We start from the raw sequence: 24,981 nt of genomic DNA, 5'->3' as shown, positions 1-24,981 counted from the left end.
CTGCTGGATGTAGCTGCAAAGGAGATTGGACAGCGCATCAAGCTGCCGCCAGCAGTGCCTGAGAGCCCCCCAGGGCCTGTCAGCCCTTCCAATGGAACGCATGCAGGTGAGTTTGAAAATGCAAGAGGTAGTCTGTTTGCTGGATTGAATTGCGATGGCATGAGTGATTGAATATGCCGTTTCTGCTGGGTGCATTATCACACTTGGTACTCTTGCATGACCGAGCAAGGCCTGTCTATCTTTGCATCCTGCCTTTCCTACCTAATTCTTTCATATTCAGCAGGTCAAGCTGGCACCTTAGGGTCCATTGGATTACATTAATGCGAGTCTGTCATCTGTAATGTTAGTACTACTAACTAGTAGTCAATGTTGACTCTGCTCGCAGGCAATGATACGATGTCGGGAAGAGAAGCAAAGGGCAGCGAATCCTCAGCAGGACATAGCACAAAATCTGTCCTGAGCCCGTGTGCCAAGGCATTTGACAGCCCAGATGATGTGTTCAGCAGCATTGAAGGGCTCCTGGGCAGGCTGGAAAGGGATAAGAGGGTTCATTGTGCGCGCTGCGAGAGCAACAAGAGTTTGCATGCGTCAACCCTGCGCGTGGTAGACTCTTTGCATGAAGGCCAGCACGGACACAAGTCTTGCGTGTTTTAAGCTGATTTTGAGTGCGTGTAAGCCACTCATACCGGCCTACAGCTGTCACGTTGGTGTTCAAATAAGAAAATGCTGATGTCAACATCAGCTTCTCAATCTCAGGAAGCTACGAGCTCGAGACTTTCTTGAACATCTCTGCGCAGTTTCTGTAATTTGAAGGATAATTTCTGTTGTGATCTGAGAATGTTGTGAAGCCAATGTCTGAACTGTCTAGTCAGTTTGAGGAGAATATCTCAACTGTGATCCATATCCAAGGGAACGTTCTCCCATGCAGGCAGATTAATATGTATCGGTGTATACTCCGTCGTTGTCACCCCGTCAAACCATAGAAAATGGCATGAACTATTATCCTGCAATCACCGGTCCTACCCCATTATGAGGCCATCATGAGGCACCATGAGCAAAGCCATCGACTGGGATGCGTATGGGGTGCGTTGTTTTGTTCAATATTTGACACCATTCCGAGGCCTTGTATTGTGAACTGTGCTATATGATCACACGCGTGCTTGCCAATCGCGCAGGAGGTGCTAGATGAAGCCTTCCATAATGAAGAAGATGCCTACCCCAGAGACTGTTCAGAACACAAGGAGCTGCAGGTATCGTATCAGCTTCAGTTTACTTGCTGGCAGCTATGTTTCTCTAGCTTATGGTCTGATCGATATGTCAATGGCTCCAGGATTTCGTGCCAAAGGTTGCTCGTCTAAAACATGCAAGAGCTGCCGCAGCACGCGAGCAGCAACAGCCAAACGGGGATGAAACCCAGAAGCAGGTAATCCTTGAGCATTCTAGTTGCATTTGATGGCGGAATCTTCCCTTTCTCAGGCCCATCATGATGTTCACCTGCTCACTTCATGTTTCCCTTGCAAGCGTGAATGTCAATGAGGACACCATGCCATACAGGCCGCTGAGGAGCTGGGAATTCCAGCGGTGTATGATGTCCGCTATCGCATCAATGCCGCCATAATTACAGATCCCAGGCGAGCTGCCAGAGCTGCGCGCCACATCGACCGCATGCCTGGCGGGCAGCATAGTGAAGGCAGCGCCTCTGGTGCCCAGGTAATATCAATATAAGAAGATCATGTGCTGCTTGCATGACAGTCAGGCACTGCTGATATCAATTCAGAGGATTGCTGCTTGAAACCGCCCTTGGATCTACTCCATAGATTTTGCAGGGGAAAAATCCAACGTTTTATCAGCAGCTGCTCTGTATGTCTTTGTTGTTCAAGGCCTGGAAGTCTGTCAGCCAGGCAGAGGAAGCCAGCTGGAACCCAGGCGTGACAGGATCTGCTTAGGAATCTTGGCATCTTCTCCGAGCAGGTAGTTGAGGATCATAAGGCAGCCCTGCCAGTGTACGAGGACTTCTACCAGAAGCGGCAGCTGCAGAAGCTGAGGAAGCTGCTGCAGGACAAGGCAGCGCTGCCCATCGCCGCTTTTGAAGCCCCCATCATTGATGCCGTGCGCGCACATCCTGCAGTGGTCGTGGCTGGCGACACAGGTCATGAATCCTCCTCTGCTTTGCATCTGCTACCATTCGTTTCAGCATTGGGCACCGCTGTCGTCAGCGAGACCTTTAGGCCGCTTAGTACCATCTGATGCCGATGGAACTTGGCAGCATGCCTTTCTTGTGCCCTTTTGTTCGCTGAGCCGGGTGCAATGTCTAAGTGAAATCAAGAATCATCTCGATTGGTCCCTTAGAATGCTCATCAGTGTGTGTACCCTCCTCTGCTGTTGTATGCGCTGCTGTTGGAAGTGTGCCTTTTTTCTCACCCAGTCTGCTGAATGATTTGTGTCATGTGACAGGTTGTGGGAAGTCCACACAGCTGCCGCAGTTCCTCCTGAAAGCCGGCTACTGCCACGTGGCATGCACACAGCCGCGCCGCATATCTGCCATCTCCCTCTGCCGCAGGTGCCCTCCCTTCTTGCATTCCCTCTCAGAAATACATCCGCAGTACCATGACAGTCATGCTGTATATAAAATGGCATGTGAGATGGGCGTTGTCCCCTTCGCATAACCACTCAGATACACGCATCTCCCCATATAGTGCATTTCCCAATAACTTATCCTGACAGAGCTCTGCTACTTTGGGATGGTCCAAGATGTCAGTACCTGTCTGTACGGTCTCCTGAATGCAACGTTACTGATAACTAAACGCACCTGCAAATCACCTATTAAGTACTGTAAGAGTGGTTCTTATGTACAGGGTGGCCTTTGAGACCCTGCAGGAGCACAGGGATGACATCGCATACCGGGTGCGGTTTGACTCGACGGCCGGCCGCGGGACGAAGGTCACATTTTTGACGGAGGGCGTGCTCCTGCGCATGCTGACTGCCGACCCCAAGCTGCCCCAGTACCAGGTCGTCATCATCGATGAGGTCAGCCACCAGCCTGGCATGTTCCTATTCTTGTGCCTCCCACCTGTCTGCACTCTGAGTACACGACAATTAACAGCCGGCACCAGCTGCTCTTGTCAACTGGTCTTGCTTTGATGACGGCTCTCGGTAGAGCAGTTGCCGTTGGATGGGAAATGGCACGTCCTGCAGTAAAACTTCAGCTTCTTGGAGGCAGGAGATGCGCGCGAAGTGTGAGAAAATTGGGCTCCTGTGAGCTCTGCATGGTTGTGGTGCAGCCTATTGTATCGTCGCACACGCACACCAGCACCCTTGTACCTGGTTTCTCCCACACCACAACTCAATACACCAGTGAAGGCAAGCACATATGGAATGGATGTGCAGCAGGATCTGCATGGCAAAATGATGTTTGTGCTTATTGTTTATTGGGGCGCAGGTGCATGAGCGGCACCTGAACACAGACATACTGCTGGCGCTGATGCGGGCGCTGCTGCTCCAGAGGCCCGACCTGCGAGTCATCCTCATGTCAGCCACCATCAACGTGCAGGCCTATTCTGACTACTTTGGCGGAGCCCCCATCATCCAGGTCAGCCTGCTGTGCACATACACTGAGACCATCGTGACTATCTCAGCTGCTTATACTTCGTGACAACCAGCCTTACATGCGTCCAGGGAGCCCACAAAATCTTGCAAGGAGCAGAGAGAGTTGTCTGCAAGTCCTGCCACCTGTAATATGTGGTCGGCTCCCTGGATATTAGTAATTGTATGGGCTACTACATACCCATGGCATTCACGCCTCACATTTTTTTGCATGTGACAGGTGCCTGGCAGGCTGTACCCAATCACAGTCCAGTACATGGCCGAGAACAGCGCCGATGCAAGGTCACAGCGGCGGAGTAATGATGAGAAGAGGGAGCTGGCCAGCAAGGGCTTCAAGCGCCGCACCATTGAACGCATCGACCCGGCTCCATACCTCAGGTGAGCACGCTCATCCCTGACAGCACTTGACACTGAGATTTAAGCACACTTGCTTCTTCATGCTGGGCCCTGGCACCCTATTGAGGAGATAAACAGAATGTTTGTGCCTCCTGCTTGTCTCATATGCACTGCCCTCCTGGGTCTTCTCCTTGCACGCCGCGGTCCTGCAATTGTGACTGCCAACAGCCGCAGATGCCGAGCAGCGATGTCAAGGAGAAGATGCCTGAAGCAACAGATTCTAAGCCTTTCTAATTTACCCCCTGCCATGTCACACATTCTCCAAGAAATTGTTTACCGGGCAAACGGGCAATCAGAAGCTGTACTAAGCTGAGCGATTTTGCGTCTGCGGGCGCCAGGTTGCTGCAGCAGATAGAGCAGACTGTGGCGGGGGATGAGAGGGGGGACCTGCTGGTCTTTCTGGCGGGCATGGAGGACATCTCAACAGTGGCCGAGCACATCAGGGAACATGTGCAGCGCAGCCACCGCTGGCTCGTGCTGCCGCTGCACAGCGCGCTGTCCGTGGATGAACAGGACAAGGTGTGCTGATGTTTTGCTCCTCAAGAAAGTACCATTGCTGGTTTGGATTTTGGACCCGTTCTTGCAGGGTCAGAGATTTCCATTTCCAAGACAACTGAGCTCTATCTGCCCATTTCTTGCACTCACTGTGGGAAGTACTACTGGCGGAAACTTGTTGAAAGGGGGTGAACCTGCCTGGACTATGGCATGAAGCCAGTTACCCTTTAGCATGCATCAGCCCTACTCCAGCCCCCTTCAGCTTCTGTCAGTCCGCGGCCGTTTCCCATAGTGACTTTGTCAAGAGTTCTGCTCTTGTCCAATCAACGTGTCTGTCTGAAGAAGCCATGCAGAGCAGCATGCTGCAACGCGTGCAGTATTCACAAGGCAGACGTTGCTTAATGATGTGTCAAGCATTGATTGCTGAAGTTGATTAGCAAGGCTGAGTTCCTCAAGTCTTGCTTAATGATTGCGTATGTCACTCAGGTGTTTGATATTGCACCAGAGGGCATGCGCAAGGTGATCCTCTCAACCAACATCGCGGAGACATCGGTCACAATCGACGGTGTGCGAATTGTGGCCGACTCCGGCCGCGCCAAGGAGATGACTCATGACCTGTCATCCGGCGGCGGCAGCCTCCAGGAGGGCTGGATTTCCAAGGCATGCGCCCTCATGACCAATTTTCCCTCATCTTATCTTACAGGAGATCTCCAGCAAATTCCTTGGCATTGCGCATTGTCACTGTGCGCTACATGGTATGTAGTCCTCTCTGACATGCTTCCGGCTGGCAAGGGCTGGCGTTGATACTGAGCACCGTGCCCTCGATTGCTTTGCCCTTGCTTGAATCTGGTGACTCCGTGAGGTAGAATATGCATGGCAGCATGTAGTTTCGAGCTTGCTTGCAGTCGCACCTTGCCCTCTTAGCAGGTACAGCGAACATATGAACAAAAAGGAGAGGATTGCAAGCTTCCAACTTTTCCTTGCAGGCGAGTGCGGAGCAGAGGAAGGGCCGAGCGGGCAGGACAGGGCCGGGGCAGTGCTTCAGAATGTACACAGAGGCACAGTTCCAGGCATTCCCAGCTTTCCCTGCTCCAGAGATCCAGAGGGTCCGCCTGGAGTCTGTGGTGCTCCAGATCAAGATGCTGGCAGGCGAGTCAGCTTCACTATTCTCGTATGCAATCTCTCCTTGCCATCTTTTGTTGTTGTTACACGTTTTCCAGTCCTCAGGACCAGGCGGGTCAAGCAACACCTGTGCTGTTGCTTTCCATTCTTCTCGGTTGTATTGTGTGCCATCTAAGCGAGATGAGGCATGGTTCTGACAGCATATTTAGGTGCAGGCTTTTCTTCCTTTCCACTAGGTTAAAGTGGCACTCGCATGATGATTTTTGTTTTGAGTGCAGGGAACAGCATGGACCCCAGGCGCTTTGGCTTCATCGAGCCGCCCTCCAAAGATGCCCTTGAGAGCGCCATCACAGCCCTGCAGAAGGTCGGCATCTCTTTTGAATATCCTGAAACTGACCCCGCAGCCCTGAAATATTTTCTGTGAATGGCTGTACTTGTCCTGTACTGACGTTTTCTGCAAATGGCTGATCAACCCCTGAATCCTGCAAGAGGACCCACAGGACCAATACCTTCATATTCATGTAAACTGGCCCTTTCTGGCCCATTTGCAAGATTTAAATTCGAATTCGAATATGAATCTGAATTCAGGTGGGTGCGCTGACGCCAGCAGAGGTGCTGACGCCGCTGGGCTCGGTGCTGAGCTGTCTGCCGGTGGATGTGCACATTGGCAAGATGCTCATACTGGGCTGCGTGTTCCACGTGACCGATCCTGTGCTCACCATAGCGGCTGCGCTGAGCGTGCAGTCCCCATTTCTTAGGCTGCCGGCTGACTCTGACGCTGAGGGAATCAGGTGTTGCACCTCTTTGTTCTGCATGCCTGACTGCCTGTGATCCCAAATAATGGTGCACCCTGAATCCAACGGACATTATCAGCAAGAGTGGAAGAAAGAATAATACCTCTTTTCCGCTCCCATTGAGAGATCAGAACTCATTGCATGGAATATCTCGCTGAGGAGATTACTGTGCTAGGCAGCAGGTTGCTGCAGTTTGAATGTTGTGGCGCTGGCTGCAGGGAGAGGAGGAGCTTGTTGGAGTCCCAGCATGGGGACCCCTTCACGCTGCTGGCTGTCTTTGACGAGTGGATCAAGGTCAAGGCTGCTCGGCAGGAACCCACACGGTGGGAGAAACACCACCACTTTTTGCAATGCAATCTCTTGTTTTTTGGTTTTTCCTTCCACTCAGTTAATCTCAGCCACCACTGATCCATTACTTGCTGGCATCATCCCAGCTAGTCACTATAGTCACCGCAAGATGTCCACGCCATTTAAGAGTACCATATGAGGCGCAATGAACAGCATCTTGCGCACATTTAAAACGAAAATGCTTACCTGAATATGCAAGGATGATGTTCGATTGGAGTGCAGGAAATGGTGCAAGAAGCGGGGGCTTGAGGAGCAGAGGCTGTATGAGATGGCCAAGCTGCGAGCGCAGTTTGAGGGCCTGCTGAGGGATGTGGGCCTGCGCTCTCACGGTGCTCATTGCTGTTCTCACTTCCCACATGCATGCAATGCTTCAGACAGGTTGATGTGTGTGGATGCTCGCACGGACCTCATTGCTTCCTTACCCTTCACATGCATGCATGCAATGCTTCAGGCAGCTTGATGTATGTGGATGCTCGCTGGTGCTCCTCAATGTCGCAAGTTCTCGCATGCATGCAATGCACAGAGAGATTTGTGTATGTGTATGCATGCTAATTTCAGATGGAGTAGCTCACTTCAAGCTGTGGCTTGTGGCAGGATCTGGAAGAGGAGGTGGCAGCGGCATGTCTGGCCGGCACTGGTCAACGTCAAATCGGCAGGACCGCAGGTGAGTAATTAAAAAGTATATCTTAATATCAAGGGCGTCATACCCCTCAGACTTGTGCTGGTGATGTAATAAGAGTGCTTGACCGCAGCTTCCTCAGCTTGCATCCTGGCTGTCGATGAATGCAACCATTTCATAATTTTTTGTGATTCAAGATATTGCATTGTATGTATATTCGTGCTAGACTGCAGACTAGCATAGGCCTTGCTGGTGTGGCTGCGGACACCCTGCATGTATCCCCTGTAGTCTCTGGCTGTGATTTGCCATTCTTGTAATAACAAATCTAACCATTCTTCATCAACAGCCATGTTGAATGATAAGCTGGCGCTGCTGCTGCCAGGGCGGCGAAGGCCCACGTGCGAGCGCTGCAGAGGCAGCAGGAGAGGGAGAGGGGACGCCGCGTGCTGAGGGCCGAATCTCCCGGGGATGGCAACCCTGACAACTCTGATGCAGAAGGCTCTGACATCGGCGGCGGCGGCCGCGGCCGGCAGCGCAAGCGGCGCAGGACGAAGACTGATGAGCAGGTATACAAAATGCCACTGCCTTGCCTATTTTGCGTGAAGAATATAGGCCTTCTCTGGATGCAAAAAGGGAAGCCCCTATCTGGATCCAACAATTGGCAGCAAATGCGCGCGGAAAGAGTCAAGTCACATCAGGATTTTGCATGTTTCTGCGCAATGCATTGCTTGCATGCAGTGCAATGCATTGCTTGCAGAGATCCAGCTCCCCGTTGCAGTGGAAGAGTGCAAGGCCACTGCCATACTGGCACAACAGCGCAACGTCATACGCTTGATACATCTTCATACAACCGCAGGCGCTGGACCTGAAGAGCATGGATCTGGAGGCCAGCGTCGATGTACGAGCGATGGCGTCCGCCGCTCTGAGGAACCTCACAGTGGCGGATGTCAACCTGCTTAAGGCCATCCTGGCCGCAGGACTGTACCCTCAGGTTGCATCCTGACTGGCATCATGCTTGCCTCCTGTTGATCACTAGCAGTGTCACGTCGCCTGCTCCTGTATCCTTGTGGGTATAGCTGTCCAGATCCACTCACAAGCAGTTGTCCCTCGAGGTGTTTTCAAACAAGCAGCCGAAGACAGCTGTGACAAAATGTAGGGTAGAACGTCACTCTGATGAGATCAAGAGAAAGGACGCTGCAGCTGTCTCAGCCTCAGCCTCGGCACAAGAAGCTTGCAGAGAGCATGCATGTGCCAGGTTATAATGCGTATGTTACACCCTGTTCCTGCAAAGAGGCAAGGTGTGGTCGCAGACATTCTGCAGGTACAGGCTGCCAAAGACGCATGTCATCCCATTAGTATAAACAGTCTGATGTGGCGCCAGGTGGCGGTGCCGGACCCGCGCAACTCGCAGCGGCGCGGCCAGGACGCGGCGTTCCTGACACAGCACCACCGCGGAGAGGCCGCCATCCACCCAGGCGCGTATTTCACCCCTCGCACTCGCACTGAACTAGTGGCCCAAACTCACAGGCTGATCATTCCTGGCCCTTTCTGCAAAGCCTGGTCCTTGGCATGGTACCATGACATGAGGAGCACTCCAGATGTGATTGCATGGGTCTGGTGACATTTGAAATCCACGATAATGCTGAAAATATCGTTATAGTTAACAGTCCTATGGCCTTCACCCAATAGGCAATACGTCACCGCCTGAAACGTCACAATGGATCACAGGGCATCCTGTCAAGTGGGGTCCACTCACCTTAACCCCTGCCTCCGCCCCGTCTTTTGCAAAGGCTTTCAGGCACTTCAAGCCCCTGCGCCAGGAGAACATTTTTTAGGCTCCAGGGCCAGCTTCCTTGCAATGCACCCGAAAAAGAATAAGAAAAATAATCAAGATGTTACATGTGTACAGGGAGCGTGATGTGCGCATCGGCGGCCGATCTGGACCCGGGCACGGCGCTGGCGTACGTTGAATTGCTGGAGACGAGGCGCGCCTATCTAAGCAACCTGACTCCGCTGCCAGCGCTGCCGGCACTGCTGTTGTTGGCTGAGCGCATCGGCGCCGACGCGGCCGCCACCCGATTTCTGGTCGACGGCTGGCTGCTGCTGCGCATGCATGACGGCTCCGGGCCTCAGGTGACTCACTGCAAGCATGAGCATAGTAGGTGTCGTAGATGTGTTTCTTTTGGCAAAGGCAGCCGTAGATGTTGGTGGCAACTAAGACGAGTCATCCAGCTACTTCTTTATCGACGACTGGCTGCTGCTGCGCATGCACGCCGGCTCCGGGCCTCAGGTCACACCCTTCAAGCACGTCAAAGTTGTAATGGAGTCCGTACATGTAATGTCTGCAGCTGCATCATAGACAAAGGCAAGGTATGAGATGAGTCGCATGTCAACAGATTGCAAAAATAATATCAAACACAATGTATGGCAATTGTGGGCGCAGTCGGCCCATGGGGCCTTAATGATGCAGCCTATGAGAACTCAACCTGATAGTTGTGAAGCTAAGATCTGATGTCCACAATGCCCTGCCATTCTACAGGTGATAATCGAGATCAACAGGCTGCGAGCGCAGACGACCGCGCTCCTCAACTTGTGCCTGCGACGAGCGCGCATTCCGGGCCTGCCCAACCCATCAGCCGCCGCCCCGGCCCCCACTGACATTAGCACTCAGGGCCTGGCTACAGAGGTGATCACTCATTTTCCTGACCTTCTTATTGCCGCCTCAACTCACTGACAGATCACCTTATTGCCTATCTGCGTCGGCTTTGGAGCAGCCTCACAATTTCCCGGCCTGCCTGCAATTGGCCGGCCCCTCCTAAATCTGCGATTTGTGCGGCATTACTTCAACAAGCTCAGCGCTGCAAGGGGTCATGGCGTGAGACACATCGCCCCAACGCTGTGGCTGTACTTGTGATCTGCAACAAATTTTTTGCGACACTTGCAGTTTTGCGACTTTTGTAACTTTTTTAGTCCAGCCTGTAATGAACAGTTGGGGTCTTGAGCGCTGGATTATCTTCATTGCAGGAGGAATGTCTCTCTGCTGGGCTACCGGCGTTCGCAGCCGAGATGGTGAGAGATTGGGCGAGTCTTGCACTGGAAGTCAAGAATTTAGGGAGGCATGATGACGGGAGCCTGGAGGAAGAGGCAGCCACTGGCCTGGCCAAGTGCCTAAAGTGGCGGCTACAGTACTCTGTTGAAGTCCTGTCTGCCAGCCGTGCAGCCTCAGAGTACACACAGGTGGGTACCCGGTGAATAGACTTAAAGGCAATGAGTTATTTGTAGAGCGTGCTTCAGAGTCCATGCGTGTGTGTTTGTCAGAAGCAGCATCTTTGGGCTGAACCTGCTGACATGATAGGTGCAGAAAATTCATGGCTTGTCATGGTATCTCTCACATATCGGACCCATATGATGTCCTAAGAGTCTGCAGCCCACTCTGTGCCGTGCAGTTTGCAGAAGCGATCAACTTTCAACACCGCCTCTTGGATATGGATAGGGAGCTAAGGTGTCACTTGCACATCTTGGCTAACATATATATTGGCGGTGGCAGCTTGGAGACTTCTGTGTGGTTCCGCAGAGGAAGGCAGACACCAGTGGGGATGACAAGGCGACTGCTGCCACGGAGCCAGACACGGCGGCTGGGCTGCAGCTGACCCCTTGGCTGCGGCTGGGCAGCCTGCGCGATCAAAGCTCCCAGGCGGCCGAGCATGCGCTCATGCCGGCACTGCGCCGGCGCTGGCGGTGAGTCAGCCACACTCATCAGTCATGTGATGAGTCATTCATCCTGATATGGTAACGTTCCTGTGTCGTATTGTGTCGTATGCCAGGTCGGAGACGCCTTGTGACATTTTGCTGCAAGTGTCCTGGTCCTTGGTGAATGTCAATGCACTGTGGAAGCTTGGGAATGCAGTACAAGTACAGCACCACGCCTGGCTTCTGCACCAGGTGTGCCAGCTCCCTCTGGCAGTGTCAGGTCCACTGCCGCAGAGAAGTTGCAGTTGGTGGACTGCAGTGTTCATTGCTCACAGGAATGCATTGTCATAGCTGCAGCACTTGCGCAAATTTGTGTGTTTGGATGAAGCAGGTGTCCGGCCTGCCGGCAGGAGCTTGTGGCAGACGCTTCAGCACTTACAGCGCACCTGTCACAGTGCTCAGCAGCGAAGGAGGAAGCTCACAAGGGTGAGGGACCAACGCGCAGCGCAGAGGACATCCTGCAGGCCGGCTATGAGCTGGCGCGACAGCTGTATGCGCCTGCTGCCGCTGCACCGGCACAACCAGGCATGCGCCACCGCTGCAGCATCAACATGCTTGTCACACATGCTTGGATTCTTACTAAAGTTTGGAAGGTTGTTGGCTGGGCTAATGGAAAATCTCCTGTTATTGCCTCGGTTGGGAAACATGTTGCCAGCAGCCAACACTCCCTCAAAATGAATGGGATGTCATCATGCGCATCAAGCATGTGCACGTCTTACATTCAACTGCATGCAAATGAGGGGCTGATATTTACTAAGAAGGGGCCATGACTGCATGCAGGAGTGCCCATGGCATTTGCTGCGAGGGACGCTGAACTCCTACTTCCCAACAGCAGTGAAGAGGGACCACTTTGGGGCAGGCGCAGCAAGGGGGTTGCCGGGGCAGTGGGGGGAATAATCGACCGCGCTGGCACCCTCGAGGGAGTTGGGAGGGTAGGCGGCAGGGATCATGCAGAGTTGGTAGGAGATATGGGTGTCATTGGGCAGCCAGGCACTACAGAGGGAGCAGTGCTGGAGAGAGAATTGGACAGAGGAGAGGCTGAATTGGAGCAGCTGCAAGTGCTGCGCAGAAAGGCGCAGGCAGAGGCATCCAGGCGGGAGCACTGGTGCAACAGCTGTGGCCGCGCTTTCCAAATGACGCCCACGGAAATACTGCAGCACAAACGGACGCATGCCACTTGATACTTTGCTCGCATGCTCATGCATGCCAACTTTTAAGTTGGCTTGCTTACTCGCTTTATGCTTCTAAACCAGCTCAATCTGACCATGCTTGCTTCTGGTTTAGGAACAAATATTCAGCTATCGCACGAGACAAAACATGTATGTTACATTTGGATGCCCGCTTGAAACCATCCAGTGTAGACTGAGGACATCGGGTACCAAACATGCATTGAAATAGAGAGCAAGACAAGCTAACATCAAATATCTTATTATATGTCTGTCTAATATACTATAATAGTATATCTTTGGCCCCGGCTGGCGGGGGGGCGATATAAACACTGAGCACCATGCCCACGGTTGATTGGGTCTTGCTTGGATCTGGCGAATCCAAAGTGGGTAGGATTTCGGCGGCCTTTACTGCAGCTTGTCTGCAGACGCACCTTGCTTCTGGCAGGAAAAGTGTGCAATAATATTAAGAATAATAATGTCTGTCTCTACACCCCAGGGGCTGATTCATGAACAATGACTCTCAAGAACCTGAATAGATGTAAGACCACCACCTGAACAGATCATTCCCTATGCAAGCAATCAATTATGTCCACCTGAAATTCCTCAAGAGTCCAACTCAGGAGTTGGCAGCTCTAAAAACAATATATCTGGTATGCTCACAGGAATCTACCCTAGACTAGCAGCACCACTTTAGGAACCGGAAGAGGGTTCATTCGTTTGCCAAGAGTAGCACACACTCTGTCGCATATCCATACAAAACACTCAGCACCAGCAGAACAAATTCCTCGCAATGAGTGAACTGCCGGCAGGTGTGCACACGCACAATAGAAAAGAAGCGCAAGAAAAGCTGAAGACTGGCACATCACGCACACTTCATTCTGCTCAAGAAATTAGCCGTCTGCTCTATCCAGGCAACACCTTCTGGAGATCCAGAACGGTCTAGGCAGAATGCAGCTGTTCATGGCCAGCCGTAAAGAATATTTACCACAAACAAAAGGGTGGACTGGAAAATTCTCAGCCACACCGAGAGAAGTCCAGTGCCAGATACAGATGACTGGTTTGCTGGAGAAATAAAGAGTCTGGGTGCCGCAAATCGCACGGCAAAAAGAGACTGACCTGCCTAAAAAGTGGGGTTTTATTTGCTAGAACCCACATGATAAAATTCCTCTCGACATGGACACAGGACGCCTGCGCCTTTGCAGCTTAGTCTGCTGTGTCCACATGTCCTGCTCTGTACTTCTGACTTCTGCCAAATATCGCACCCATCAAAACATTGACAGACTTGTCATTGTCCCCATTGGTGAAGACATCCGATCTGGTGAGCGCGTCATGTCATTAGCTCACTCCCCGCTGACTACAAAGGGTCCTACAAGCGCAATCCTTGAGGATCCCCTCTGCATGCAGGCACAGCCAAGCCAATGCGCAACTCTGCATAGGTTTACATGGCAACCAAGCAGCCGCTTCCTGGCACTAAGGGCTGCATTCAGCCGCCCGCTCAGCTGTCTGCTCATGCTGCCATGCTGCTTTCCTCTTGCAGGGCCTTTCTGGAAGCCATGGCCCTTGCAGCAGCTCGTTGATTCCCAGGGATCTCCTCTGCACGATAGGCACAAACAGCGCACCCCTACAGGCTGCGGCTCTTGCAGCGGCGCAAGGCGAGGATGTCTTGGCGAGGCTCGAGGGAGTGCGTGCGGCGGTACTCAAAGCTGCGGCGCGAGGCCATGTTGTCCAGGTCGCGACCGGTAACGGCCATGGCGTCTGGGAAGCGCGGATTCGCGTCCCAGAAGCGGCCAATGCCCACCTGGCCAAACATCTCCTGCAGGGGCAGCACCGCCGAGCGCTGCCAGTCCATCTGCCTGCGCCAGATCGCAACCCAGAAGTTCAAGGTTTGCATGTTAGACCTGATAGTGTCAGAGCAGAAAGGGATGTTCAAAATGGCCTCTCGACAGCTGCAAACCCAAGGTATCAACAATGGCCAGTCACCTTGCTGAGCTGCCTGACGCTCAAAGACAGTGTTCCAAATATTGCAATTTAAGCAGCTTGTGGCCATCAAAGGTCAAGCAGACATTAATCAATCAGACATGTCAAAAATTTGGCAATAATCATACCCCGTAGCAATGCACTTGTAATCTAGTGCCATCACTCCACAGAACACAGTGCTACACTTACGGAGGCAGTAACAGTGTGGGGCGAGTGTACCGCTGTCTGGCCTGCTCCTCACTGAGCGGCTGAGCAGAGTCTGTTGGGGCCAGGCCAATGCGCTCCATGAACCTGTCAACGTTGTCCTCCCTCAAGCAGCCATCCAGGAGGCACCACGCATAGATGTGAGGATTGCAGCACACCCTGCACCCACCCAGTGCCACAGCTCAGCTCACAAACCTACTCAGTGGGCTGCTGAAGGACTTGCTCGAGATTTCGTGGTATGAGACTTTCAGACTGCTACACTGCTTATGCACAGTGGAAGCTTGGCCGAGCTAGATGGCGCGACCTCACTTCACTTGATCTTAAGGAGTGCTTGAGGAACACATCAAGCTTGGAGTCCTGCTTTGCACGGGGCGCACCTTTCGTGCATCAATAGGTGGCAGCAGACAAAGAGGTGGTCAGCCACCACACGCTGCAGCATGCCTGGATGTACGTGCAGGAAGTGCAATGCCTCCTTGCTGCCAAAGCTACTGGGCCCCAACTTCTGGCTAGGTGATACAGGGTTGCAGTGGCGTCCCACCAGCCTAACAAACTCCTTCAGGCTGGCAATGTCTCGCTCATCTGGCAGCTGCTGGTGCGCAAACCTGCTAGCAACGCTGCATGCTACTGCACAGGCACCTGATGCAAGCAGAGACCCAAAATCTCAGGAGGTGAGGTGCTTCCAGCAGGGTCGAGGGTTTGTGCTCTCCTGTGCAGTCTCATTATTGAACAAATCAAGAGGAAAGGCCCGAGGAGGTTGACCGACCAGAGAACCCGAGCGCACCTTTGTGCTGTGCCGCTGCAGCAGTTTCACACTGCGGCCCGCAGAAGAAAGCCAGCCCGCAAGATTTGCAGCACATGGGTGCTGAGAGCAGCTTGCCGCACGCCAGACATAGATGCCCGGAGCCCAGACGCTTCCAGTTCATGGGGAGGCTGCCATATGCTCCCTTGGAGGCAATTCGGTCAGCGAAGTTGAACGCTAGCGCGTCGTCCATGAGAGGAGTGTTTTCCATGGCAGTTTTTTACATGTACACGCCACAATTGACGCGATAGAGTGACCCTTAGGGGCTGTGCCTCGATGAAACAAGCGGCGTCTGCAATCTGCGAAAATATCTGTTTTTGGGATGACCGGCGCTTCGACGAGCCTGTGCCCGTGCCTCACCCTGTAAGATACCGATAACCCAGCCTAAAAGCGAAGTCAGGTGGCAAGTGTGCAAGAATCGACACTGGATGCACAATGCCCAGCCGATGGTACACTTCGAGCCTAGATTGTTTGGCGTCAGAGATATCTAGCCTTCCCTGGAGCGCGCCAAGCGGAGCACTGTCTGATGCAGAGAAGCTGCCCACCCATAGGGCTTACTAATTTTCACCTATTTTATAATACGGTACAAACCCTTGTTTACCCACGTGCCGGCACGAAAGAACATTCTTGGATCAAGAGTGATCCCAGGCTTGGCTGCACGCGTGCGATCTCTGAGAGGGTCGTCCAGGATCGCACTGAGAGGCAGACTGTTGGAGAATCTAAAAAGGGGCTGGCAGATTGAAGGCCCATCGAGGGCACTGGACGCACTAGGATAGCAAGCATAAATGTACAGAAATCTTCCTCGATCACAACAATTTGGTGGTCTACAGATTGCTTCTTGCTCTCGGCCTGCCACACGAGTCTGCTTGTCAGCGATCTGGCAGCTAGGGTCAAACAGACGACTTCATCGACGCGCTGCCTTGCCTTGCTATAGACGAGTATGTGTGTCTCTTGCCGCAACAACAGCTTCGCAGTCAGCACGAGAGCAATCTGACAAGAAGACGAAGACATTGTGGGTGCAAACGAGCGAAAAGGCGAGCACCTATTTTTCAAAGCATTGCCAGTTCCCTCTTGCCATCACCAATATTTCTATTTCATTTCGAATCCAAATTCTAGCCCTCAGAGAACCTGTCACCTTCCGCAGTCTGTGCTGACGGCTGCCTTGGAAGCCGGTGTGACAACCTTTCTCTTCGACGGCCCCAGCACTGCTCTGGCGCATGACTGGAGTCAGCTCGCGCGGTTCACTGCAGTCTCCGTGGATGGCACTGATATCAGGGAACTCACCTCCAACAAGCGGGTGCTGCCTCCTCCCCTGGCTGCATGTGTGTGAACTTGGACCTCGGCTGCATTATTGGATGCGTGCTTTGCACAATTCCATGGTGAGGAAGTGTGTGAGATTTTGTTCACTGGGCAATCTGCTTTGGCAGCTGGGCCAGCATCGGAGCGTTTCCTCTGGGGAGGAGTTGAAAGCGTTGCAGTCCGAGAGCATCGCTGATGGCATCACCGTCCTTGACATGGCGGACTGGCGCATCATCCCCGCTGAGAACCTGGTGGCAGCTTTTCAGGCAAGCCTCTTGGGCTCCTTCAATACACTGAGATCTCTTCAAGCATCAGCATTGCTTCTGCAAGAGCTTTCATGTCAGTTGTCTGCTCCTGCTGATGGTTGGGGTGTAATACTGGGGTGAGCAGGGATCAGGAGCGCAGCTGATGCCGATCGCAACATCAGCAGCAGATGCAAAGATCATGCTGGAGGCACTAGAAACTGGCACCGATGGGGTGGTCCTGCGGACAGACACAGCAGCTCAGGTGGTCTACCTGACATGGATATCATCGCGCAAATGAAGGTTTCTGGTTGTACATATATATGCATGCATGCATGAGAACCTTGAGTTGTTCTGGGCTGAAGCCGGCTGTGGCAGGTGAGGGAAGTAGTGGAGTGGCTGCAGCAGAAGGAGGCAAAGGACGCAGAGCGCCTGGAGTATGAGGTTGGCACAGTGACGCGCTTGGAACCTGTGGGCATGGGAGACAGGTACTCTTAACGCATTTGTGAAGATCGCCCTCCTCGACTCTTTTCCCTCTTTCAGCACAAAATTCTATTGGATGTATTGCAGAAGTCCGGAAGCCACTCCAAAATGTTTCACAATGGACGAGTCCCTGACAGGCATCCTGCCAATGTCCTCAGGGTGTGTGTGGATCTGGCGAGCCTGCTGGTCCCTGGGGAGGGCCTCCTGGTGGGCTCCTTTGCCAGGGCGTTATTTCTGGTGCACTCCGAGTGCAGCGAGAGCGCATACATCAACAGCCGCCCCTTTCGCGTCAATGCCGGCCCGGTGCGCATCATGTGCCCTTCACCGCACTCCATTTCATTTCACCCTTTCCATCCACCCCAACTTTTGCATATTTTCCCCTCACAACCACGTTTGCACTGTTGCTGCGGCCTGCTTATTATCCTCGTTCCCACTGTGCTCAAGGTGACTGCATTCCGTATTGCTGCATGTGGTGACAGACGAGGCCTTGCCTGTGCCCCATGTTTCCTCTGTGGGAAAGGCACTTGCGCTGTCACTTTCTTCAAGCTCATGACTGATCACTCAGGTACTCCCTGTGGCAGGTGCATGCATATGCGGCGGCGCCAGGCGGCAGCACGGCGTATCTGGCCGAGCTGAAGAGCGGTTCGGAAGTGCTGGTGGCTGACGCGCAAGGGCGGCAACGAGTGGCCATTGTGGGGCGCGTCAAAGTCGAGCGGCGGCCCCTGGTGAGCATTGCTACAGGGGGTACTAAAGACTACTACTAATAAGTAGAGTAGTAGTCTTTAGTACCCTCTGATTGCCATTTCCAGCAGGATTCTGCACTGCAAAGCTGTCCTGTGGTTATCGAGCACTGCCTCGGGCCTCTTGGAGGGTACGTGCCCCTGCATCTTTGAGGGAAGAGAGAATGCAATACATAACGGCACTACGGGCGCCAAGGCAGGAGAAATGGCTGCTTCACCGCGTAAACATAATGCATTTCAGCTCTTCGTAGTGATCTGCACTGCACTGGGCTGCACATCTCTGTCACAGCATTGAGATGTTGAGTTCATGTGTTGCATAGAAACAAAAGACAATCGCGAATGTGTGCTGTGACGGCCGTGGGTACCGGTATGACAGATGTCAGCAGCAGGGATTGATAAGACTGTGCAACTGCAGGTGCTTTTGGAGGCTGAGACTCCAGATGGGGAGGCGCACAGCCTGCTGCTGCAGAATGCCGAGACTGTGCGACTCATTGGCCCGTCAGAGCCACTAGGCAAGGTGCTGGGGGGCTCAGCGGCGGAGGAAGACAAAAGTAATGTGGAGTGGCAGGCAGTGTCTGTGTCTGAGCTGCAGGTTGGTCAGGCTGTGTATGTGAGGAGACAAGCCGCGGCCAGGCACACTGGCATAAGCATCGATGAGTTCATAAGGGAACGATGATGTGATCACACAGTCCATCTTGCTCTGCAACAACATTGATTAAAGCGACATACATGCAGGAGGGATTTGAAGGCATAAGATCTCCAAGACAAGTATCTTGAAGCTGTTACCAGATGTAATAAGACTGACTGCTTCTCGTCACTGGCCATGGCATGAAATGAGGCGTCATGCTACATGTCATGATGTCACATGTATATACCAAGTTGGAAATGTCTGCTGGGAACCATGGCAGTGGTGGCTACAGCTAGGCTTGACTTGCAATGGCTTGTTGAGCTTTTCCTCCCTGAACAAACCTAAAACCTTAGTACTAGTGTTCTGCAGTCCCTCATTATAATTGGTCTGTCCAGAAGCTGAGCTCTAGGCTCGTTGACCACCAATTCAAAGGGCACACCATAGGATGCATGCAAGGCTGCATGCTCAGGCCACCAGGTTCCTGTACATGTCAACCAAGGAGCGGGATACTTTCAGCTCCGCATCTGCTTGCCTGCAGGTTTCACATGTACTCATCAGAAACACTAGAAATACACAGTTGAAGCAGCTTGACAAACTCAAATATTTCCCATTAGGCAGGCAAAACCATCGATGATATCTGCAAAGGAAAGAAGCATACTCCAGCTGAGGAGCCAAAATTGCCGGAATTGACTCTTTGTCTGCAAGGTTCAGCCTTAAATCTTCATTCTCCCTGCACACACTTGAAAGTTCCTCGTGAACAACTTTGTTATCATGATACAGTAGGGATATGCGCGCAGGGGTTTGAGAATACAGGCAAGGTGGAGGGTCACTCTTTCAACTCTTGCAACTGTCCCGCGATTTCGATGATCCGCGACCTTTTATCGTCAAGCTGCCTGCCTGCATATGATCAATCCATGAGTGAGTTGCAAGACGAGATTCGACTAAATAGTAATTGGTTGCTGTATAGTAGAAAGGGACCAGCGGAGCATGTCTGCTAGATTTTGCCCAGAAGTGGGTGCCGTGGGAAGCTTACTCTCGCAATGCTGTCATAGAAATTCGTTCGATCTCGTATAGTTTCCCGCAGTAGCATAAAAGTTGATGAAGAGGCACTCTAGTTTCCAAGATGTGTTTGTTTAGTAAACCCTACTTGTCTTCTTTCCTATGCACCAGGAACTAGCGAGGTGTGAGTGCACACTGAAAGTGGTTGAGGCTCTTCACCGACGCTTTCAGGAATGTGACATTGTTTTGATGGCTGACTGCTCTCCTGTTTCCAGCAACAAGGTAGGTGCTAATGGAAAGCCGACAGGTTTGATCGGGGATCGATGTACAGCTCTATACCTAAAGATGCACACTTACGATGGCGCGTATTTGCAGGATGCTTGGCCATGGCTCTATCTGCAGGCATGCTTGACAACCAGGTGCAGTAAGTCGCGCGGTCGATGTTTGACCTTCAGCCCACCCTGGTTGCCGTGAGGCCGTTCTAGAACATCGCTATTGGAACCTCGAACGCGGTAGAGCTTCCGAGTGTGATCGTGGTTTTGTGCGCTTGGGACTGCTCGCACGAGATTTGGAAACGGCAAAGCTTAGTCAGTGGTAGTCATTAAGGAGGTCAAGCTGGGCACAACTTGCGTTCACTCTTCCTTCGTACTAAGCAAAGCAGACAGGATAGACAGGGAAGACAAATTAGCATGGGTCGCTTCAGGCATTCAGATTGAAGAGAGAAACACTCAGAAGATCGAAGGAACAGTCCCTGTTCCTAGAAATGAACGGCTGGCATTTTAACGGAGGAAACGGCTTGAATAACATATCACAAATCCCTCCTCAGAACGCTTCCGCTCCATATAACTTGGGCTACAATGCCCAGCCGTGGCAAGGCTACACACAGGTACCTATGGTTGCTCATATAGTATAGAGCCAAATGGCTTGCAATGCAGCTTTTGTTAGATTTTTCATATCGACTGGTCCTCCTGAGCAAGATCTTCCATCGCTCGGAATATCGGAATACAACTTATAGCAAGCAATGTGTCTGCTCTTAAATGGCAATTGCGCACACCAAGTCGCTCGTGATCAGATCTCCTGAGTCTGTATGTTCCACCAGCAGCCAGGAGTAGCACAAGGGCCGGGCGTTGGAGCTTCACAGCCACCGCTGCCTGCAGATCATTCCTACCATCCGCCCTTACCAGGGGAGCATGCTGACCCACCGCCACTGCCGAGCAACAAATGGTCCTCTGCTCCGTTGCTTTCGTCAGAAGCAGCTCCTCCTCTGCCAGAGGAGCCTCCAAGCCATGGCTCAGGACAGGGGTATCCCCCAGCTGGCCACCCCTGGGCACCATCACCAGCCGGAGGCACAGGACAGTATGCATCAACACCTCAGCAGCATTTAGCCGGCCCCCAGGGACCCTACCCAGCCAGCTACCAGACAGGGACTCCTTCACCGCACCTCAACGGTCATGGGCAGCCACCCTGGTCCCAGGCAGGCTCGCATGACCCGAGCTATAATGGTGCTCCCTGGGCCACGCCCACTGCGCAGCCGGCAGCCTACTCCCAGCAGCAGCAGTATGATTACCAGCTGCAGCAATATCCCATTCAGGCAGCCTACGGGCACACGCCATCCCCTTACGGGCACACGCCTTCTCCCTACGGGCACCAGCAACCACCGCAGGGAGGACCGCCAAACCCGTATGCGCAGATGTATGGGCAGCAGCAGGCCTGGCGGGGGCCGCACGGCCACCAGCAGCCTGCGGTGCCTCAGCACCTTGCATCAGGTCACGGTATCTCACACCAGGCAGGTCACCATACGCAGGTGCGTGCACAATGTGGCAACATGGTGCCATGGTTCCTCCACCGCACCTGTGAGTGGATGGGACGTCAGGACAAGCACACCATATAAGTACTACTTCAGTGACGCATGTGTTGCGTTGTGCAGGCTGCACAACAGTATCAGCAGCTTCCTGGGCAGCAGCAGCCGGGCGCGTGGGCAGCCCACACCCCGCCCGCGCAGCAGCCTAGTTGGGCGCAGTCACCCCAGCCCAGCCCTGCTGCAGCAAATGGCTACCCCCAGCAGCAGCCCCCTCTACCTTCAACTCCTGCAGAGGTGCGCTGGCCAACATTCAAGCATGGCTATCAATCATGTCCTGCAAGGGGATTGCACGTTGCGAACATTTCATGCCTCATGTCCTGGCCCACCTTTCCTCCTGGTCAATCGCGTATTGCTTGTTTGAACGCAAGCTGTGTCCTTGCTGGCGCATTTATAGCTTCCATGGGTGATGCAGGCTGTGCCAGCACATGCAGAGGTCCCAGGAAGGCCGGTCCTGCCATTGAATGTGACAGTGGTGGACGACCTGCTGACTGGACCGGGCAGGGCAAAACGGCCCAAGCTCATAGCGGTGGTGATCCGCGGCCTGCCGGGCAGCGGAAAATCCCTCATTGCGCGGCGGCTGCGCGACGCTGAGGTGGCGGCCGGGGGATCCGCCCCCCGCATCCACTGCATCGATGACTACTTTGTCACTGTACGCCTCTTCCCTTGACCTGATGATTTGCTGGGTTTTCCCGCGCAGTATTGCATATGTACGCATGCCATCTTGCCAAATTGTATTAGCATTGCGCAGGCTTGGCTGGCAATGCATGGGTGTGTGGTGTGGTTGCAGGAGGTGGAGAAGGAGGTGTGGGAGAAGGATGCATCTGGCAAGCGGAAGATGAAGCTGGTGCAGGAGACTGAGTACTGCTATGAGGCTGACATGGAGGGTGCGTGGAAGTCTTCTCTTTTGTGCTGCCTAGCTGCTGCTGCTTTATATACAACCGATTGTGCTGCATGATGTGCTGGACGTTCCCTCCCTCAAATTTTGTGGGAGCGTGAATGCAAAAATTCATGAGCACCTGACAGTATCTTTAAACAAGAATGCCAATGGTGTGTTGGGGTGCTGTCTGGCCAGGAGTCTACAAGGCAAGCCTGCTCAAGGCTTTCACGCGGACAGCTGAGGAGGGGCGCTCGCCTTTTGTGATTGTGGATGCGCCAAATCTTCGAGTGGATGACTTCAAGCCCTATTGGGATGCTGGTCAGGTTTGCATTGGCCCAGCTTCAATGATTCAAATCCTTTCTGCACAGAGACTTTCAAGTGCCAAGCAAGTGGCTGTTGCGAAAGGGACATGCTCGTGGACCTCACAGGGAATTATGTTGCAGCAACTGGCTCCTGTGCTTTATTTGTGATTGTCTTAGTTGCACGTGCAAATTTGTGGGGGCATCGTTAAAAATGTTTGGGTTCCTGGACACGGCAGAGGGCGGGCTATGAAGTGTATGTGTTGCAAGCGCCCGAGACAGACCCAAAGGTGCTGCTGCTTTCTGCATATTTGCCTAAAATATCGTTAAAAAGTGCTACCGATGTATTGAATGCATATGTCTGGCCGTTCTGTGCTCATTTTTCACCTGCGTTGCATTATTGGACACGTCCAAGAAAGTGTAGAGATTTCAATTACGTTGTTGAGGAGCTGGTCAGCATGACATGCTGAGGGCTCTCCAGCAGCTCATATTGGCGTCCCTGCATCTCCATGGAGGTCTTTCTGGTTGATGTTGAGACAGTGAGGTGACCAGCTAATGGGTTGCTGTCCTGCATCCGAGACTCAGGTGGTGTTCTTGCAATTGTCACAGGTCTGTTTCGCGCGCAACACTCACAGCCGCACACTGGAGGACGTCACAGCTGCCCAGCAGCAGTGGGACCCAGTACCGCCTTCCTTTCCCCAACTGGATGCAACCTCGCTGCTTCGTCCCATTAGCAAATCACAGGTCTGATTTGTTGCCAAATCCCCTGCTGCAGCCACAGGCCGTGAAGACTTCGACTGCTGTCGCTTGACATGTTTTCTCTGCTCTTGTGCGTTTGTTATGCAGGTAAAGATTGGCTTTGCTGGACGACATGTGGTGTAGCTGTGGACAAATGCTTTATTTCCGCTGGCGTTTAAAGGGCCCTCTATCCAGCAGGACAGGAGGGCTTTTGGTTGCCTCATAAAGGACACGTAACTTGAATTTGTTTCAAAATTTGTGCAGGCGGGCATCAAGGAAGTCGACATGGAGGATGAGAGCGGCGATGAGAGATCAGAGCATGACGCTGACTCACCTGCAGCGAGTCGCGCCAACAAGGGCCGGTGAGATCTCTTAGAATAGCATTGCTGTAAAGGAGGCTTCCGTTTTTCGCCAGAGCAGGACTTGTGGAAGACAGTCAGCAGAATAGAGTTAGGTGTCAGGAGAGGGGTGCAATGTGGCATGCTCTCCATGAAAAGTCATCGCAGAGCGCTTCTATATTTGATGCGCTGGTATCTACAGGTGGGCCAGTCTTGACAACGGTGCAGAGGCGCAGCCAGAGAGGCCCAGAAAGATGCGCAAGACTCGTTTCACTGAGAGGACAGAGTCGCCCGCCGCCAGAGATAAGCAGGCGCGCAGACTCCTCCTGCTGCCAGCTTGTGTTGCGTCTTGTACCTTTCTAGTTGCTTTCGTGGTGCATGAAAGAACACAGAGCACTGTGTAAAATTGGAGATTGTGTCAATTTCCGCACAGGGTGCCTGGAAGGCAAAGAAGAGGGTACGCTGGGCAGACGAGGCCGAGGAAGAAGACACGGGCTTCCACATTGGAGGCGCCTCCCTGCGTCAGGTGAGCACCTGCGGTGTCAGGAATCCAAACAAGCTATCGCACGTGAAGTTGCACCTCATTCGTGAATGCTGATGTGCAGCCTTGTAGACTCCCTTCCCTTCGTTGGCCATTACATTGCCCACAGCCTGTGTTGGAGGAGCTCAATTCCGGATCAAAGTGCAGTGAGTTTTCTTTCCCTTAAACGTTTAGATGAAGGGCTATGTCACGGTGCTGCAGCTGGAGACGGTGTATGTGCTGGAGGGATTGGGTCCTCCCAAGGAGGACAGCTATGGGCAGAAGAGCTTCTCTGATCAGGTGCATGTTCCTTGTGTCCTGAAATCCAACTCGCATTGCAGACCTCAGCATAGCCCTCGCAATGGCTCCTGTTTAGGAAATGTACGTGTCCGGTATTGAGCTTCACGCAAATGTTTTGTCCAGGTGAAAGCAGACCACAAGTCAGAGCAGCACAACTTCCGAGACATCCTCCTGGGCCACCGGCGACCGTCGTGAGGCTTTAAAGAATTATTCCCACAGCGCTCCTTGCTGTCAGTATCCTTTGTTTGAATGTGAGCCATGTGGGAGGGCTGATTATGTGACTTTGTATTTGTCCCGTCTAAGAGTCTGACACAACTTTGTTTTCTGGGCCATCTGAGGTGTTCAGAATAAGGCCCCAGTCTGCCACCGCCACAACTCAGG

The 24,981-nt window shown here is 52.9% G+C and overlaps 4 protein-coding genes across 4 annotated transcripts; 3 read left to right on the top strand and 1 right to left on the bottom strand.

Moving 5' to 3' along the window:
* Positions 1–1,971: 1,971 nt before the first annotated feature.
* Positions 1,972–10,111, top strand: COCSUDRAFT_18250 (P-loop containing nucleoside triphosphate hydrolase protein; the record flags this gene model as incomplete). Its single annotated transcript, XM_005645215.1, has 17 exons — positions 1,972–2,149; positions 2,455–2,560; positions 2,856–2,904; positions 3,440–3,589; positions 3,824–3,981; positions 4,338–4,518; positions 4,981–5,231; positions 5,486–5,647; positions 5,890–5,980; positions 6,205–6,407; positions 6,629–6,683; positions 7,012–7,099; positions 7,741–7,820; positions 8,234–8,368; positions 8,759–8,856; positions 9,291–9,510; positions 9,917–10,111. Coding segments are annotated over 17 exons (2,400 nt in total), but the record flags the coding sequence as incomplete, so codon positions are not given.
* A 3,806-nt stretch (positions 10,112–13,917) lies between these two features.
* On the bottom strand, positions 13,918–15,487 carry COCSUDRAFT_43653 (hypothetical protein; the record flags this gene model as incomplete). Its single annotated transcript, XM_005645214.1, has 4 exons — positions 13,918–14,149; positions 14,493–14,636; positions 14,855–15,101; positions 15,259–15,487. 4 exons carry the CDS (start codon positions 15,485–15,487, stop codon positions 13,918–13,920), a joined length of 852 nt encoding a protein of 283 aa, XP_005645271.1.
* Positions 15,488–16,417: 930 nt separating this feature from the next.
* COCSUDRAFT_18062 (DHQS-domain-containing protein) lies at positions 16,418–18,716 on the top strand (the record flags this gene model as incomplete). The annotated part of the gene is made up of 8 exons (XM_005645213.1): positions 16,418–16,573; positions 16,704–16,826; positions 16,963–17,085; positions 17,214–17,305; positions 17,459–17,603; positions 17,882–18,025; positions 18,456–18,557; positions 18,609–18,716. Coding segments are annotated over 8 exons (993 nt in total), but the record flags the coding sequence as incomplete, so codon positions are not given.
* Positions 18,717–20,754: 2,038 nt separating this feature from the next.
* On the top strand, positions 20,755–24,795 carry COCSUDRAFT_57289 (hypothetical protein; the record flags this gene model as incomplete). The annotated part of the gene is made up of 12 exons (XM_005645212.1): positions 20,755–21,471; positions 21,595–21,762; positions 21,941–22,177; positions 22,316–22,412; positions 22,601–22,728; positions 22,944–22,994; positions 23,314–23,385; positions 23,707–23,804; positions 23,983–24,121; positions 24,214–24,306; positions 24,523–24,600; positions 24,724–24,795. 12 exons carry the CDS (start codon positions 20,755–20,757, stop codon positions 24,793–24,795), a joined length of 1,950 nt encoding a protein of 649 aa, XP_005645269.1.
* Between the last annotated feature and the right edge of the window lie 186 nt (positions 24,796–24,981).

The sequence above is a fragment of the Coccomyxa subellipsoidea genome (assembly GCF_000258705.1).
Source record: "Coccomyxa subellipsoidea C-169, whole genome shotgun sequence".
Classification (NCBI taxonomy): Eukaryota; Viridiplantae; Chlorophyta; class Trebouxiophyceae; family Coccomyxaceae; genus Coccomyxa; species Coccomyxa subellipsoidea.
Note: the sequence above shows the minus strand (reverse complement) of the source record. Positions and strands in the feature narration are given on the sequence as shown.